Here is an 18,197-nt window from a genome sequence, read left to right on the forward strand (position 1 = left end):
TCTTTAAAGAAAAATGCTTATACTAAAAGAGGGAACATGAGAGTATTATAGTCCTTGTTGAAATGTTCCACTTGAATAATTCAACCTTTTTTCTATAAAAAGGAAAAAAAATGGCTATTGATTTTGCTTGTTTATTTTAATACATATAAGAATGAATTGTATGATATAAAAGGATATAGGGAAGTTTTAATCGAGAGGAACAACACTTGATTAATATCTACATATGCGATTCACCCCTTTACATTCTTTCTCCTTTCCCTTATGAAATGTTGACCTATTCCAAGTTACTATTTTTTTAGTTTGTAATATCACTAAAAATTTGTCATTAATGGCTAAATTGTGTTGGAGGGCACCATTGTGGTCCCTACAAGATCCCATGTTCATACTTCATGTATCAAATCATAATATATTCTCATAAATAAACAATTAAATCAATCTCTTATTTATAAAAATATAAACCACACATGATATATTTTCATTAGGAATGGATTGTACTATGGGTTAGATTGGGTAATTTGAAATTTATTATATAACAAATGTGTTATACATTTGATTGATTTTATTATATATAATTTAAAATTTTTGTATAATAAATTTGTTAAGAGTTATTATTATTATAATTATATATCTATTTTATTATATAACAAATTTGATATTTATTATGTAGCAAATCAAATTAAACGTGTTACAATTTGAGATATTTTATTATTTAAATATACTAATTTATATAAATCATTTAGATATAAAAAAGAAATATGTTAAAAGAGATAATTAAAATAAATATTAAAAAAAATATTATTATCCATTTTTTTATACATAGTGACTCACCCGACAATTCACCCTTAATCAAGATGGACCAAAAAGTCCATGTCTTTTTTACTTGATAGGGCAGCTCGACTCTTTCCTTTTTGCTTATCAATGAGGGGATGAATCTAAATGAATGAGAGTGATCCGTTTTGTTTTGTGATCCGTGATTTTCATAAACAAAATGAGACTTGTTTTATGAGAAAAATAGAAAATTATCATCCAATCCTACATTCCTTAACCTGAACAGAGTGACTACTCACCGCCAAAAACAATACATCATTTCATCATAGAGAATGGAAAACCAAAATTAAAATGTGAACAATAAAACATTAAAGAATGTTGGCATAGTCAAAAGAAGAGGACCCACAAATTGTGGCGCGGACTTTCTTGCATTCCGACGTGTGTTCCAAGTTGTCCGGTCCCTTCCCCTTCAAATCATCACACCAAACACGACATGGTCATTCTAGTAAATTTAAGATTACCAACTGTTTATTTTCGTTTTCCTATGAACATTGTTGTTGTATAGTTGACAAATAATGACTCACAGAATATAATTTAAATATATTAATTTATAAAAAGTAATAATTCTTACTATATATTATATAAAAACTAATCATATAGTTTAGAAGTATGAAATAAGATCTAGAAACCAGTTAGCGGTGGCAAAGAGAGAGAAACTAACGCAGTGAACACACAAGACCAAAAATTCAAAGTCACAGAAGAAAAGTGAAGTGTTTGTGCGTTTTGTTTTGGTCAGAGTTGACCACAAACCCTTCTAAACACGAAATGGAAGACCCATGTTACTTTTCTATACAACCCCACATCTCTCCCTTTCAAATCCTGAATTTGCTCCTAATCTTTGCGCCAACGAAAACCTTCTTCATTCCCCACTTTCCCTACAACTTCCTCTGCTCTTTCCTTATAACATCTTTCTTCTTCACAATTTTCATTTTTCTATCTGCACCCTTATCAAAGTTTTGCTCTTTCTTCTTTTTCATGTTCATCTATTTGCTAAGATTCTTTCAGCGATTTAACCTGCCAACAAAGGTTGCTATAGCTATCTAGGTACCTTCATTCTTCATGTCAATCACTTCTTCTTTCTCAACCAATTTTTGATTATATTATTTTTCCTCCATACGTGGCACACATTATGAAATTTTATTGTTTTCCACCTCTTTCATTTAATGGCACGGGACTCATTACCTCAAAATATCATTTTTTTAATTGTATATTGCAAATTCTCAATGATATTTATTTATTTTTTTCATCCCCTTCTCTTTGTTGTTTCTGTAAATCTGGTAAGCTAGCTGTTTTGTTTTTATGAAGTCGGAATATTTTATGTTTTGAGGCTATTTAAAAAATTTAACATTTGATTGGATGTGTGCGTTTGTCTGTGAAGACTAAACTTCGTTTTATGTGTGCGTTTGTCGTTTTTCCATCGGTACATTAGCATACTGGTTTGCCGTTTATTCACGAAGATTTTAAACTATAAGAAAAATAGTAAGCTATGGCTATGAGATGAGATTTTCAGTTTTATAGTCTATGGAGTACGGAACTACCGTAGAAGGGTATGAGATGGATAGTTTGAGAATCATGGATTTAACTTATAAAGCACGTTCAAGCTCTTTTGTCATAATTTGCAGATTTTAGAGAATGTTCCTTTTAAAAGCAGTTGGTGTATCTATAGAAATGCTATAGTAGGTAACAAGATGCGTGAAAATGACCTTTGTCCAAAATTAGTAAATGTGGTGGAATTTTATTATTATTTTTTAAGTTGTTTTGCAATAATTCAAGCTGAACTTTATTCATTTGTTATTTGTATGCAGATAATGTTGGAAATTTGATCTTTGGCATCTACATCTCTGTGAAATTGGTAGCTTAGACCCAATCTTTGGACTTGATCAATAACACATTTTACATATTTGGAGGAAGATGTCTGGTGAGTTGGTTCCCAAACTTAGGGTAGTTAGATGTCCTAAATGCCGACTACTTCTTCAAGAGCCTCCAGGATGTGATTTGTACAAGTGTGGTGAATGTGGCACTACTCTTCAAGGTGAAAATCTAAACCATCATACTTTTCATATTTTATTCTGTTGCAAAAAACTTTGCAGATAAAAAATAAAAAATAAAAATCAATGCTGTAGTGTTTATTGTGTTGCACCTTTGGAACTCTTACACAACATGCTAGGGTTAACCATGACATATATTATCTTATTGATCAATTATGAACACTTGTTCATACCAAATTATTTTCACAGGGCTTATTCTCCTTGATTGATTGATATACATGTCTTATTTATGTTAACTCTGAACCAAATATTACTGCTTTAATCTGTTGACACAGATCTCGTGTATGTAAACTTTTACCATTATGTTTAGGTTTTCAAATGGGGTGTTGATTCTATTCTATGCATTCTACCTCTTGTAGTTCTGAATTACTTAAAGCCTTTTATTTCTCTCCATACAGCTAAGAAACGAGCAAGTGTGGCTGTGAACTCAGAATCCAGAATACAAGAAACTGATGCCGCTACTAGAAATGCATTGGACCATGTTTCTGAGGGGGGGAAATGTAATGATAGAAAGCTTCTGGTTCCTTCTCAGGAAGATAGTTTGAAGGAAAAAGCAACTTCTCCTGGAGAATGTCAAAATGAAGATGGTGAATGCAATGGGGATCAGCTTGTACCGTTTGTTTTATCAGATGAAGAACATGAAACTGAATCAGATATCTATAATTTGTCACACAGAAGGAATAGAGTGTCTAGCAAGGGTTGTTCAACTTCAAATAAGATAATTCACTCTGAGATTGAGGAGATAAATGATGGAAACTTGGTAGAAGAATCAAAAGAGGATTCTGTTCGTGCTTTGGATGAAGATGGCAATAATGATAGATCAACTCTGATAGGGGTAACATCTGAAAAGGAAATTACTGAAGGTGATTTAGGAGTAGAAGGGTTAAATAATGAAAACTTGTCACTAGAAGGAGAGAAGGAGTTCATTTCTGACTTGGATGGTGAAGATGTCAACATGGACAAATCAGCTCTAGCCGGTGCAATCCCTGAAGTGGAAATTACTGGAAGTGGTTCAAAAGAAGCAGAAGATTTAAATGGTGGAAACTCGTTACCAGAGAGAGCAGAAGAGGAGTTAAGTTCTGCATTGAAGGGAGAAGATGCCAAAAATGACAAATCAGCTCCATTTGGTGAAAAGCATGAAAGGTCACCCGAGAGAGGCCTATGGGGCATTACAAGAGAAAAATCAGCCCCATTTGGTGAAAACCATGAAGTTGAGATCACTGAAAGCAATATAGAAGAAGAGTTAAATGATGGAAAATTGTCATCAGAGGGAGCTGAAAATGTACCAGATGAAGGAGATTCCAACAATGATCAAGCAGCTTTAGAGGGTGCAAAACCTGAAGTGCACACCACAGAAAGAACTTCTACAACTGAAAGACCAAGTAGGGTGAAGGGAAACATTTTACATGTTAGTCCTGATAAACTTGAAGAAGGTACACCTGCAAATCCTGTATCTTCTCATAAACAACAGAAGGAAGCTCAGCAAAATATTCACCATAGCTTTGACCGTGTAAGGTCTGTGGATACAACAGTTACCACAAAATTAATTGATCCCAGTTCAGAGCTTAGTGGTGTTCCTGGAAAATTGTCTAAATCTCCAACCAATAGAAGTTCTTATGCTTATGATGGCAGCCTCTCTTCTTATGATGGAGTGGATGAGCGGTTCCCTGTCCAACATTCACATTCTTTTGACAACACTAGCATCATTGCTAATGGTGTTTCTGGGGGAAGGACCAGAAAGGGAAAAGGCCTTGACACACAACATCAATCAAATTTGCCTAATGCAAAGCACCATGCCACAAAAGACAGCAGGGGGAATCAACACAAAGTGGTGGAGACTACTAGAAATGGTCATCGACATTGGATGAGAACAAAGAGAGATGAGTTTCCACCCAAAGCACCTTTCCATCGAAGTGGTTCCCATTCTTACTATGAAAGGGGCAGCTCATCAAATCAAATGCATGATGAGCTCTACCGCAGCTCAAGCCTTTTTTCACATGAATCCTCCGAGGACACTGGCCAAGAGGAGATGCAACTGGTGAGCTTGATTCGTAACTTGCAGGATCGACTCAACAGGACTCGTTACATGAGTGGAGAAGCAAATGGAAGACAGTCCAAGGGTGTCTCTTACAATGTGAATCATATTTCTTCATATCATAGTCGTGACTTTCATGATGGTAGAAGGTTTTCTCATGGCTTGGATTACCCTTCGTGTAATGGAAGATGTGGTCATGGAGTCAACTGGCGCCAAAGGCATAATAAATTCTCACGAATACCTTATTCAGCAGAGGTAACAAGCAATGCACACCATGTTGATCATTCTTGTTACCATTGTTGTTCCCAGGAGAGGCATTTTTCAGCAGATATGTCACCACGTGTTCTTTTCCCGCATGAAGAGCTACATAGGTCCTGTCTAGGCCAAGACTGTTGCTCTTTTTCTCCTCACTCTTATCCTTCAAGTCCACAAATGTTCACACCCTCTAAACTTCCACCAATATATGGCCGTGAAACAAAAATTGATGATCTGAGACATAGGGCTCCCGAGTTAAGGAAATATTTGCGGGAGAAAATGAACTTAGCGGCTAAGAGACATCACAGGCCAGTAGCAGGTGGAGCTCCTTTTGTCACTTGTTGTAAATGCTTCAACCTGTTGCAGCTACCGGCAGATTTTCTCCTTTTCAAAAGGACATGTCATCAGCTAAAATGTGGTGAATGTTCAGAGGTGCTCAAGTTTTCAGTCCATGGAAGTCATATAATTTCTTTCTTACCGGATAATGCTATAGGAAGTGACCTCAATAATCAAAGTGAGGTGATTAGTAGCAGCAATCTACCTTCAACATCTCATGCCAACTATTACCATTATTCACCTGCTGAGGCCATCTCATATTATGATGATTATGGACTTTCAATCTCTAAAAGCTACTCCTCAGAAGGAGAGCCTGTTTCTCTGGCACATTCTCATCACTTGCATGGCAATGAATATGATAATCCAAGTGTCTCTCGTGGTATATTTGAGCCTTCAACTGAGAAGGAGAACATTGCTCCAAGATATTATAGTTCAAGGAAGGGTCTAGTGGAGACAGATGGATCAGCTATCTTTTCCTCCAATATGTCTGGGTCCAGGAAACTGGCATCAGAAATAGAGGCAAGGCCACCACCAAAAAGTTCATCACTTCATATACTTATGGGTTATTCTTCACCAAGTCAAGTGATAAGAGGGACTCGGCCTTATGTTGAAGATAATTAAGGAGCACATACTCAATTCAGAAAATGATTTGAGTCAAGAGAACTAAAATGTTTGTTGAATCTAAACTGAAGCCGGAAAGATCAACGGGGGAGTTCTCTGTCAGAATTTAATATGTAATGTTAAAGCATCCACATGATGGCTTGATGTGATTTTCTTTCTTAGTTTCTTCTGGAATGTTTCTTTCTTGAATTAGGTAGTAGGAGTATCAGAAGCAATTTAGCACAATTATTTAATTTTTGTTCATACCATTTCTGTAACAGATATTTTGGTGTATAATTGTTGTAAAATTATGACTTTTGTGTATAAAGTGTTTGATGTGGGTATTTTAAAGTCTTCTTGAAAGATCAGAGTTACTGTTTTGATAAACAGTGAGCATATAAAAATGTTCCAAGAGTTGCGGTACATTTACTAATTTACAGTAACTTTTATATAAGGCGTTTAGGCATTTTATTTTTGTTTTTCTCTTTTGCATCATTATTATTTAAAAAAAAAAAAACCCAGATAAATTTAACACCTCTAAGATATACAGAAGTTCACTTTAATCAATAGTTATAATTATAATTTATCTTTTAAAGTATGTTCATGTCACTTTAAAAAGTGTTAAATTTTAATTTGATTAAATAATATACAAAATGGTACAAAAATGTCATCCTCGATAATCCCTTTCCCTTCTGCTCAAAATCAACTGCTCATGGCAGTTGAAAAAGCAACTGCTCAAAATCTCCATTATTGATTTTATTTTCTCATACATTGAAAAGTTAATAAAATATAAACTATAATTTTGAACTAGAACATGATAGCAGGGAATCCAGGTCCCTGGATAAGATAGACCGTAGATGAGCCTCGACCAGTAATATGAAGAGTGATTATGTCGGAAATATCCACACGTTAAAATAACAGCATGAGCCCAAACATAAATTCAGATCATGTATCAGTAATGAGTTTCAGAAAGACAAGTGGAAAATGGTATCCAAGTTGAGTATTCGCTACAACAGTGCTCTATCTCCATCGAATCACATTATACGCCTTGCCGTTTGTATAATAAAACTAAAAGTAATGGTATAATATAAGCTTGCAAATTATCATTCGGTAATAAATGACATTTGATATTTGTTATATATGTTTTCAGTTCTCAGGAGGTTGCAATTTTTACCTGAGAAACAAACGAATATAAAATGATATTGTTTATAAAAGGTACAATTACAAGAGAATACCGAGTTTGCAACTATTAAATTTTAGTAAAACTACGACCATGGCATATTGTAGGTCAAATCAAAGACAAATAACTCCCAGCTTCTGGCATATACATCCTTTTAAAATGAAAATTTTCATAGTTCCTTTCTAAACAAATATTTTGTCCTTAATAAATTTAACTTTTTGATGCCATAAAATTAAATATCCTTGTTCCCCTCCCACCAAGAAAGGGAGACTTCAAAGTGGCAATTAATCAAACAAATGATTTCTGGCCAATTCAATTCCTTTCTTTTAGTTGAGAGCTGAGACATAAATATACAGCAGAATCATTCAGCACACAAAGATAGGACAAAATTATTCTTCCACACATTGCCTGTTTAGCTTTAAGGTAACAAATCTTATGCAGGCACGGGAGTCTTAACAATGTGATTCAATCATCTGTATCTGAGCTGGATTCTGAATCTTCGTCAGCTTCCAACTCAAAAGGTCTCATCCTGTTTGTATTGGCTTCCAATGGGGGTAGTCCATCATCATCACTCCCCTCCATCTCATCCTCACGCTCATTCTCTTGTTGGGAAGCAGTTCTTTCATTTGAATTTGAATCATCTAACGTCTCAGATTTGAATTTTTCAGGCCTATGGAGGCAAATGATTGAAAAAGTGAGTATATAATAAAATGCCTTCGATATGGATACCGTTAGTTTCTACCATACAAAATCCAAGTTTGATATAGAAATTGAATATATATTTATATCATCATTCAACAAGGGAACCCAAAAGCAAGCAAATATATACAAACCAAAGCAGGAAACAATAGCATACCATTCTGGTGATTTCTGTAGTTCTCGAACTTGTTCATAGAAAAGAACTTGAGAAACAATACAGGCAACCTTGCTGCCTGATTCAAGAGCCTTTTCCTTTCCACTTTCATCAACAACAACAAAGCTTCCTGCAACATTGAGAAAGCAGGGTTGGTTGATCAATATAGAGGCAGACCAAGAAAAACAATACCCTTATAAAATCTCCGTTCAACTTTTAGATTTCCAGGTTTCAGCATTAAATAGGACAAACCTCGTTTAATCCACATGCTTCTCTGAAATTTAGCAGGGAATAGAGCCAGTGATTTGTTGCCAGATGCATCCATCACCTTCAGACATCAAAAGGGAAACATAAATAAGAACCAATATACACAAAAGTAATACACACTCCCTGCTGCCAAAAGGAAAGGATTTTTGACATTGAATAGAGCAAGTTTAACACGATTCACATGTTGTCTAGTTTCCCCTTTTCCACGCTTTTAAAAGAATCTCTATATTTTTCTCTACATACATTATTTTGTTCTATTTTCTTTCTGGCAGAAATAATAAAATGTTTTGAAACTACTTACTTTCTCCATCAAAGTTAGTAAGTTTCGTCATTTTCCTGAGCACAAAATAATTTTTTGTTGTTGAAAGAATTAGAAGTTGTAAGCAATACCTCAATGAGATTAGAGCCTCGAAGAGACAACACCTGCATGATGCTTTGCCCATCTTGAAGAGTTATATGTTTTTCCTCTGTTGCCCTCTTCAAATTCTTCCTTCCTCCTCTCATGGCCAACTAAAACCCTAATTTTCTACTCGCCAATGTTTCTCACAAACTCTGCATTATGGAATCGGAAAATCGCGCGCTCCTCCAATGCTGCACTGCGTTTCGGAGCAAGCAAATGGCGCCGCACTATGCTTATGATTACGCATAGACAACCCTAATTCTAAAATATAAAATCTGTACACCTTTTTAAATACAAATATTTAATTAATTTTAATATAAGTTAATAGCCGGTATAAAGTTTTTTTACACTAGTAACCAATTATATCTTTTAATTCTACCATGTTACTATGTTACTGTAAACACATTTACTTTTAACAGTGTGACAGGACAGAACTAAAAGATATAATTATTTGCCAGTGTAAAAAAACGTTACACTGGCAGTGTATATGTGATTAACTCTTTTAATATATACTAATTTTAATATTAGAATATTTATTATAATTTTAATATAAAATGATTCTATTAGGAGAATATTTAATATAAATTTTTAATATATAAAACATAAAATAATTCTAATCACAAAATATTTATAATAAATTTTGATATTATTCTATTATGACAAATTTTAGCATTAATTATTCTATTAATAATGAATGTGTTTTAATATGGCGTTGTTAATATGTAAGACTTAAAAGAAAGTAAAAAAAATATATATACGTAATGACATAATGTAACACTTGCAAATGTAAAAGAAAAACAAAGAGTGTATATAGTGAATTATCATGTAACTTATAAATTAAATTGATTAGTTAATGAGTTGGTTTAATCAAAAATAAATTTATTTGATATATATATATATATATATATATATAATTTAAAATTAAGTTATTTTTGTAAGTTATTTCAACGAGTTTATATCCATAAGTTAAATTTTTTTTCTTACTTTTATTTTCTCTAATTCATTTGAAACTCTTTTATTTGTTTTTTACTTTAGCTCAAAAAGAATTAAGCAAAATCATCATATCTTGAGTTTTTTTTTACCAAAATAATATTATTTTAAAAAAAATTTATCTAACTAGTAACTGTGCAAATTTATTTACCAAACTAGCACAGTTTACTATTCACGTTCAAAATGGGTCGTTATGATATTAGAACGGGCCGTTCCAGATGAAAAAAATAACACATGACGAATGAATCAGAACGGACCGTTCCAGATTCAAAATTACCACATGATTAGTGGAACCAGAACGGACCGTTCTAAATCCAGAATAAGCCGTTTTGGCCACTTCTGATGGGCTGACGTATGAAACAATAGACGTGAACACACATTGATGGGTCATCCAATGCAAGGCCCATTGTTTCAAACACGATAATACATATTATGGTACATGGCCAATTTCATATATTTCCTATTTGTGCCACGACTACTACAAGATCCAAGGACCCATCAACAACGAAGGACTTTCACAACATTTAAAACTAGTGCAACTTCCATGTGATCATATGAAGAGACTTATCAGTATGTATCAAATCCTTCACACAACATCACTCCACAAGAAAACGTAATTGACAAAAGACATTTGTTTGCAACAACTTCAAAAGATTTTTTTTACAAATTTATTTGGAGTAGATTTTAGAACTCCATCTTCAACACAATCATACATGCAATCTCTATACCAACCAGAATTCGCTAATGAACCTGGTAATTTTTCAGCAGCATTTTAACAATTAGTGCTTGGTAAATAAATTCGTACAGATGCTATTTGAGTAAATTTTTTTTAAAATAATATTATTTCAGTAAAAAACTCTCATATCTTCACGAGTCCTCTATAATATAAAATTTAAAAATTAGTTTCATAATTTTTAAATCGATAAAATATTAGAAATATGTATGTGTTTATTATAATTAAATAACTAAGACCAAATTACACTTTTGGTCTATGTAATATCTGATGTGCAATTTTAGTTTTTTATTTTTTAATTTCATAATTTTACTTGTTAATTATTAAAACTGTAATGTTAATTTTATAATTTTATACTAAGTAGATAATATGATAATAGGTGATAGAATGAGATGAAAAATGGACCAACTTCCTTTGAATGGTCAATAATATGATGAATCCAATTTCCAATTTGATGTCGTAATTTCAAAGGTTGTGCCTTGCAAGTAGCAAACACTCTCATCTTTGAAGTCATGGTTAGAAAACACCGTCGCTCACGCCTCAAATTTTCACACCCATTTTAGATGTTTAGATAAATTGGTCACATGACGACAACATGCCCTTGGAACACCACATCAACGAATATTCCACAACGCCCTGGCCCTGCATTGATTAGGATGTGTTTGTTTTTGTGGAATTCCAATGGCACGTTCAACCAAAATCTTATCTCACAAAATTTTCCCATTCAGCATTAGGCGATGTAAATACAAACCCACCTTCACTAGTTTAGAACCACCGAGTAGCCTTGTGTTTGAAAGTGGCATTTAATTGTGAAAAAATCACGTTCTAATCTCATCTTCTTCAAACTTTACAATCCATGTTGGTGTGCTTAGTTTTTAGTTAACTTGTTTGGAAAGAAATTTCTCATTAAAAGTGATTAGCTAAATTTTTTTGACTTAAATTAGTCATCGACAAACTGTGGATATAAATAACATGATTGTAATAGATGAAAAGAAGTTTTTGGTTGAACAAAGACCGATAGACTAGTTGACATTTGGTTACGTAGAACATTTTTTTCCTTCACGTTTTTCTTTTCTTTTGGTTCATATATCGGATAACTAAACACATCCTTGAATAGTTCAATTGGAAGGTTGGAGCATCGAGAAATAGAAAACCAAAGCTCCGAACACCATAGCCAAAAATGAAAGGATCTTGTTGCCTTTCAAGTACACACAAACTCTACTCCCCTTTTCCAATGAGCAACGCCACCAACCATGTCATGGTTTCATGTCAAAATCGTTTCACTTTTAAGGTAAGGAACTTGAGCTTTTGGTCATACCAAAGCCATACTCGCTATTTAGCACAACAAAGAAATGATAATGGCTTAGTGGTGGGATGTTCAAGATGGAGTCTGGTGAGAGAGTTGGAGAATGAGCTTGAAGCTGAGATGAAGACACAAGATGAAAATGGAATGACAAGGTTTAGGCACAAATGTGGAGAAGGGAAAGGGGCGGTGGAGATGTTGGAGTGTTTGGAGAGGGAAGCTATTATGGGTGATGATGTGGGAAAAGATCCTTTGGATTATAACCGAAGGGCTCAAATATTTGATACAAGCTCTAGAGTGTTCCAAGCTCTTAAGGAACTCAACAACAATACTCAGTAACTTTTATTTTATTGCACTTGAAATAAGAGTTTAGTCTCTACCTAGTACTTTCAGCCAATTTAGAAATCATCATAGGATGATTTTTAAATAAGTGAATTCGTAATTGGATTGTATAAGGTGTTTTTATACCCTCATTACATATCTCTTACTCTTAAATAAACCTGTCAAGAAAAATAATGACCAGTCGTATCTTTGAATGATGGTGTTTTGTGTTACGTTACCATGCACACATAAGATAATATCACTGCACTTTTATTATTTTCGAGTTCTCCATGTGATTCTGCTGCATTTTCATTCATCCATAACGACAACATAGCTTAAGACCGAGCGTAGAGTTAGATTTTGGGTTTTACAATTTTTTTTTGTTGTTGAGTAATTCACCTTTATATCTGGAACTAGAAAGGCAAAACTAGTCGACATTAGACGGTAAAAATAAAGTTTGTCTCTTAACAAAATGGTTGATGTTAGATATAAAATAGATTTTGTTGTGAGAGAAAGCCGTGAATTCCAGAAAATTCAATTAGCAATTTTAAAAAAGAGAAAATAGGAAATTAAATAAAACGAGGTAATCCAGCAATTTTTGCTGTGCGAGCGATTTGCCTATCAACATGAACCATCCAATTCCTTCATTCGTTAAGGGGCTATGGCTATCTATCAAACAATCTATGAATTATCTTTCTAGTACAGATCTAAATATAATATATATATATATATATATATATATATATATATATATATGTATATATTTCTCATTTCGAATGAAAATACACCATGCTACCGATAGCAAGTTAATTTAAAGTAATACTATCTAATTTCCTTTAAAAAAGAAGAAGATATCAATCTGTATATAAAAAATCTCTTACCAAGCCAAATCTATCATGTAGATTTTGACCAACAAAGTTGAATATCGTATAGGATACACGTCCTTTAAAAAAATGGGGGTTATTCTACATAGATAATTGAAAATCTGATATTGGTTTGAATACAAAATAAACTTTTCGCAATAAACACATAAAAGTCATTTGAGAACATATTCAGGTCATCATAGTCGGTGTCGAAAAAATACGAGTACATTGCAAGATCCAAAGGGTGTGTGGGGTAAGGTTGACAAACTGAACTGAAGATGCATTGCAAGAATTCGAAACTTTCTAGTAACACCTTGAAACTAAAGCTAAGCTGACACCAAAATTAAAGTTAGTCCCTATTGGAAGGACGAGAGGCCATCTCAGTCTTACCAAGAAAATATTGCACCGTACAGTGTGTGCTGCAGCCTGCAGGGTTACAACGATTTTAACCGAGGAGAATCTTGTGCAGCTATTTAGTGTATAGTGTATTGGTCGAAACTGGGTTTGTACCCAAAGAAAACTAAGGCCCACGTAATACAACGCACTTCTGTTTCTGAATTTAACAGAGCTCCAACTAACCATTTTGTTATCCAATCATATAGGTTGGATGCCATTAGGTTTAAGTACTTTAGTGACTGACGAAATAAAACCTCAGAAAACATTGGTGCAATTTTGTAAGAGATGAAATTATAAATTACAGCAAACTAAAGTAATGCGAAAACTTCAGTTAAAACCGAAAAAGAATTAAAAAAAAAAAAGTACATTTTCCTGCCTAAAAAATTTCTACATGTAACAGTCTGATAGAAAATTCTGGCACGACTACAATTCGGAACCATAGTGACACTCCCACCTTCATACGCTAAATCAGTAACAAATGATAGCAGCTCTTTGGGACTCACCAGTCACCACTGCACTAACAGAACTTCCAACGGTTATTGCAGACACAACAAGTGACATAGGTTGTCATAGGTTCATCAGCACTGCGAGTCTGCATTTGGTAATAGGTGCACTTTCTTTGACCACATCGGCCACACTTAAATTGATCGGTTGTAGCTTTTGGTTGAGCTCCACGCTCACATTCAAACAAAGCTTTCTCTGTGATTTTCTGATTCTCCTGCTTCCTTTGCTCACTAGCCATTTCTGCTGTACTCATGTTGATTAGCTGCTCTGGCTCAACTACACCAAGCAGAACCTTTCTCCGGAAATCAGGGTTATTTGAATCCTTTAGGTTAAACATTAAGGACCTATACTTGACCTTATGTGCCCCATTTGAAGGACCCCACTTTTCAAACAATACAGACTCCACTGTCACAGCAACACGAATAGCATCAGCAGAATTGACAACATCTGCAAGATCTTCATCAGCCTCTCCAGAGACCTTGGATAAAGCTTCATGGAGAAGTTCCCTTATTTTGTCTCGCGTTGCATCATTAGATTTAATCATAGTCTTCAGCTTTGGAGGAGCGGCAGAACTGGATGACATTTTCTTTGCTCCAGAAACAGGCTTTTCATCCTTGGATATCTTTTCCACCTTGACATTTGCAGCACAATCAATTTTCTCATTCTTGACATCATTTTGCATCTTCTTTATATTTTCTGAGCTTGACTTTGGTGTACCATTCCTATCAATTTTCTCAACCTTGACAGGTTCACCTTTTTCAACCTTAATTGAAGGACTCTTTTGCATTTTCCCAGCTTTAGCCCTCTCCCCATTAGTCGACTCAACCTTACTATCAGAGCCCCCATTTTTGTTTTTGCTTGTTTCTTTGATAATTACACCTTTCCATATCTCAATTAGGTCAATAGCAAAGGCCCGGATATTCTGCCTTGGGTGCTTTGTGAGAACTTTCAGATGTTTGCCCACCTGAAAAATTACATAGAAAAAATAAAATAAAATTTTAAAACTTACAGCTAAAGGCATGAAATCAATACAGAATTGAGATCGGTTTAGTGTCCCATTGTTTTTTTTTTTGCGGGGGGATACCAAACTGACCCTTGAGGTCATCATTATACTCTCATCCCATCACATTCTGAGAATGCAATGTTATTCACAAACACAGGAGCCAACAATGTAAAACTATCCGTAAACATTGCAATTTTTTTAAACTCTAGTATATTCCAGTAAAAAATATTTATGTTAATATAAATACTCAAGTTTCTGCACTATCTATGAAAACATGGGGCCTCCGCTGTCACCTTCAGATTTTGAAACTAGGATTTAAAAAATACAAAAAAAACATTCCAATATTGATAATATGCTTATGCTCTGATTATTAAACAAAGGGCATATTTACTAAACAAGGATGCACCAGAATGAAATTATAAGAAGCGAATACAGAGTTTAAAAAAGAAGGGAGTCCATATCAAGGTCCATTAGCCCAAAAGACCAAAAAAGCACTGGAAGGATGACACATAAAAGGGAGTTCTGTAGAACCAATTCACTTAACTAGTCTTTATCCTGAAAGAGAACAAATGTTACATGCAAAAAAAAAAAAATACTCCACATCTGCAAACCTGTAAAATTTTATTGTTTGACAGCAAAATCAAATTTGTTAAGAGAAAAGTAAAAGTGAAGAACAAGAAGTTGAATTTTTCCTTAGAAATAAAAATGTGACGGGGTGGGGAGAAGACAAATGAGTGAAGGAATGAATTTGATTAACAGACTGATTTGAGAAAAAAAATAAATGGGATTTAATTTAACACAAAAATCAAAACGTGTTTGGGGCAGTGCCATGGATTTAGAAGTAGAAAAATTAACGAGATATGATATTTTGGGCAGGGCAGTGCCCAAGGCTACCACCCATTGGTGTTTGGGGAAGGTAGATGTATGCAAGCATACCATTGCAAGTGGAGAGGCAGTTTCCAGAATAGGACCCATGAGATAGGTGACAAGGCATCAACCTTATTGTTGGGCCAACAAGACCTAGTAATGAGGTATTAAAACTTACTCATAGTCTATTACACTATGCACAACAAGAATGAATTTGGTCCTCTCTTATTACTAAAGACCAAAACAGTGCTGTGTTACGAGAAAGAGCGAGTTTAATTATGAGAAAGAGTGAGTTTACTCATGACAGGGCCCACAATTACCAGTTAAGGCTCTACAGATTCCAGCCAAAGAGTAGTTTGTCATTTTCTCGCATTACACGACACTGCCATTTTTTAGGAAACGGAAATGATTTGAATCCTGACAGAAACTACCGTCCGCTTCATATTTTGTAAGAAACCGAAATTATTCAAATCCCAACAGAATTTAAATAGATAGCACCATATTTTGTAGGAAAAGGAAATTATTTGAATCCAAATTACTTGGCTGGCACTAACAAATAATAGATCCCAACAAGAAGGACACCCTTAGGAAGATACAACAATTAATAAATTTATATGAACTTCAACTTCATTCCAACATTCAGAGTAGTACTAAAATTCTTCTGTTAAGAAGTTAATTGAGGGAACACTAGTAAACCTTCTGTAACCTGACATTATCAACACTTCAAAAAGTAACACTTTTAACATTTGAACATCCCAACTGCCACACCTCAAAACTGCATGACCCAATTTCCCTAATCATCCAAAGAAACATTTGAAACAATGACTGACCAGAAATCCACCCCCGCCCCCTAAACACACACAACAACAAAAATGTGTGTTCTTACTCTTTCTACCACAAGCAATTTACACTCACAGAACCTAAAAGAAAAAGCCCCAAATGTTGAGAAGAACACAAATCCATTCCTTAGCACACATAACAAACCACAGAAGAAACTATACAACATTTAACGACTCAACCATTGTCCTCTTCCCAATCTTCACCCGGTCAAGATGTATTTTGTTTTTAAATGGAACCCTAATCACACAACTTATCATTGCATTCACTAGTTTCGCACAAACACAACACCAAATCATGTCCACGATTTCTCATGCAAAAAGAATTCAATAACCAACAAATCAAAACCTAAGAGACCGAAACTCCAAAATACACTAATAATAATAATAATAAATAAATAAATAAAAGCTGAAGAAAAAATGACCTGTGTGTTGACGAGAATCTTATAATTGACGGGAAATTTCTTGAGCTGGTCGAGCGCGTCGATGCATCTGCCCTCGTCGGCGTCGGCGTCGGCGGAGAGCGCGGCGTCCGCCGCCTTCTTGGCGGCCTGGTACAATTCGACCAAGTCCTTCTCCATGGAACCCAAGCAGTCTCCTAATGAGGAATGAGATGAAAACCCTAAACATTGAAAAGAAATAGCGGAAGCGAAGATTAGAGAAGAGAGTGAGAACTCACGAGAATGGAGCCTGCGGCTGCGGGTGTGTCGCCACTGAAAGAAACCAACAGAAGGAAAAGAAACCTCAATGCTACACCTACTCTCTCATATATCAACCTCATCCAACGGTTCCTGTTGCGCCTTGCGCCTTCCATCCTAAGGGATCGAACATTCTCGATCCGCTAATTCAGATAATTTTACCTTTATTCTAAACAATACTAACTTTTTTCTTTTCCATTTTTTTTATATTTAAATATTAACATGCTGTAAACATTCTTTAATCTTTATAGTCTTATCCACTTTTAGAAAATACAAATTATTCATTTTATAATAATGTACAATACTTTCTCATTATTAATTTGACAGCGTAAAAATTCATAATATATGAAAATTAAATTTTTATATGAATTTAAATAAAATTAATCGTAATTTATAAATGACTACTAAGATCTATTTTTGATATAAAAAAAAATTAAAAGTCTTTTTATTAGTGTAAAATTAAGACAACATACATAAAATTCTATGTTTGAGCCAATTATTATTGTATCATTTATGATATAATAAATTTGTTATTTTAATGATAATATTATTTTTACTAATCTAATACATAAAAATAAAATTATTTAATATAAATTATATTGCATTAAAGTATTTACACACAAAATTGACGTTTTTACATAATAAATTATTTTAAAATTTTCCATTTATAGTAAATTATCTTTTGAAAATTGAATATTCTAAAATGTAAATAATTAAAAAATATTTAAAAAGATGTTGAATTTGAAAACATTATTAAACTCATAATATTAATCAATTTATTATCCTAATTTTAGCAGGATAACTGAATGAAAGAGAAAAAGAAGAGTAAAGTATTATATTTAAAATTTTAATTATTGGTTGAGTATCTAGGAGAAGTAGGG

At 33.9% G+C, this 18,197-nt stretch overlaps 3 protein-coding genes across 4 annotated transcripts; 1 reads left to right on the plus strand and 2 right to left on the minus strand.

Annotated features, from left to right (window-relative positions):
- Window positions 1-1,514: 1,514 nt before the first annotated feature.
- On the plus strand, window positions 1,515-6,446 carry LOC109810076 (uncharacterized). Of its 2 annotated transcripts, none has more exons than XM_020373452.3 (3): window positions 1,515-1,872; window positions 2,634-2,860; window positions 3,275-6,446. In XM_020373452.3, the coding sequence occupies exons 2-3, from the start codon at window positions 2,740-2,742 to the stop codon at window positions 6,121-6,123; spliced, it is 2,970 nt and encodes a 989-aa protein (XP_020229041.1). In that variant the 5' UTR covers window positions 1,515-1,872; window positions 2,634-2,739; the 3' UTR covers window positions 6,124-6,446. The 2 variants fall into 2 exon arrangements, with proteins under 2 accessions (XP_020229041.1, XP_082932581.1); XM_083076455.1 differs by lacking the exon at window positions 1,515-1,872 and adding an exon at window positions 1,899-2,508.
- Window positions 6,447-7,383: 937 nt separating this feature from the next.
- On the minus strand, window positions 7,384-9,063 carry LOC109810089 (Nucleic acid-binding, OB-fold-like protein). The gene is made up of 4 exons (XM_020373475.3): window positions 8,793-9,063; window positions 8,388-8,463; window positions 8,139-8,265; window positions 7,384-7,952 (listed from the first exon to the last, which is right to left on the minus strand). Exons 1-4 carry the CDS (start codon window positions 8,904-8,906, stop codon window positions 7,748-7,750), a joined length of 522 nt encoding a protein of 173 aa, XP_020229064.1. The 5' UTR covers window positions 8,907-9,063; the 3' UTR covers window positions 7,384-7,747.
- Window positions 9,064-13,663: 4,600 nt separating this feature from the next.
- On the minus strand, window positions 13,664-17,454 carry TFIIS (transcript elongation factor IIS). The gene is made up of 3 exons (XM_020373477.3): window positions 17,298-17,454; window positions 17,044-17,216; window positions 13,664-14,876 (listed from the first exon to the last, which is right to left on the minus strand). Exons 2-3 carry the CDS (start codon window positions 17,197-17,199, stop codon window positions 13,926-13,928), a joined length of 1,107 nt encoding a protein of 368 aa, XP_020229066.1. The 5' UTR covers window positions 17,200-17,216; window positions 17,298-17,454; the 3' UTR covers window positions 13,664-13,925.
- Window positions 17,455-18,197: the final 743 nt, after the last annotated feature.

The sequence above is a fragment of the Cajanus cajan genome, chromosome 6 (assembly GCF_000230855.2).
Source record: "Cajanus cajan strain Asha chromosome 6, NIPB_CcT2T_4, whole genome shotgun sequence".
NCBI classification, from domain to species: Eukaryota; Viridiplantae; Streptophyta; class Magnoliopsida; order Fabales; family Fabaceae; genus Cajanus; species Cajanus cajan.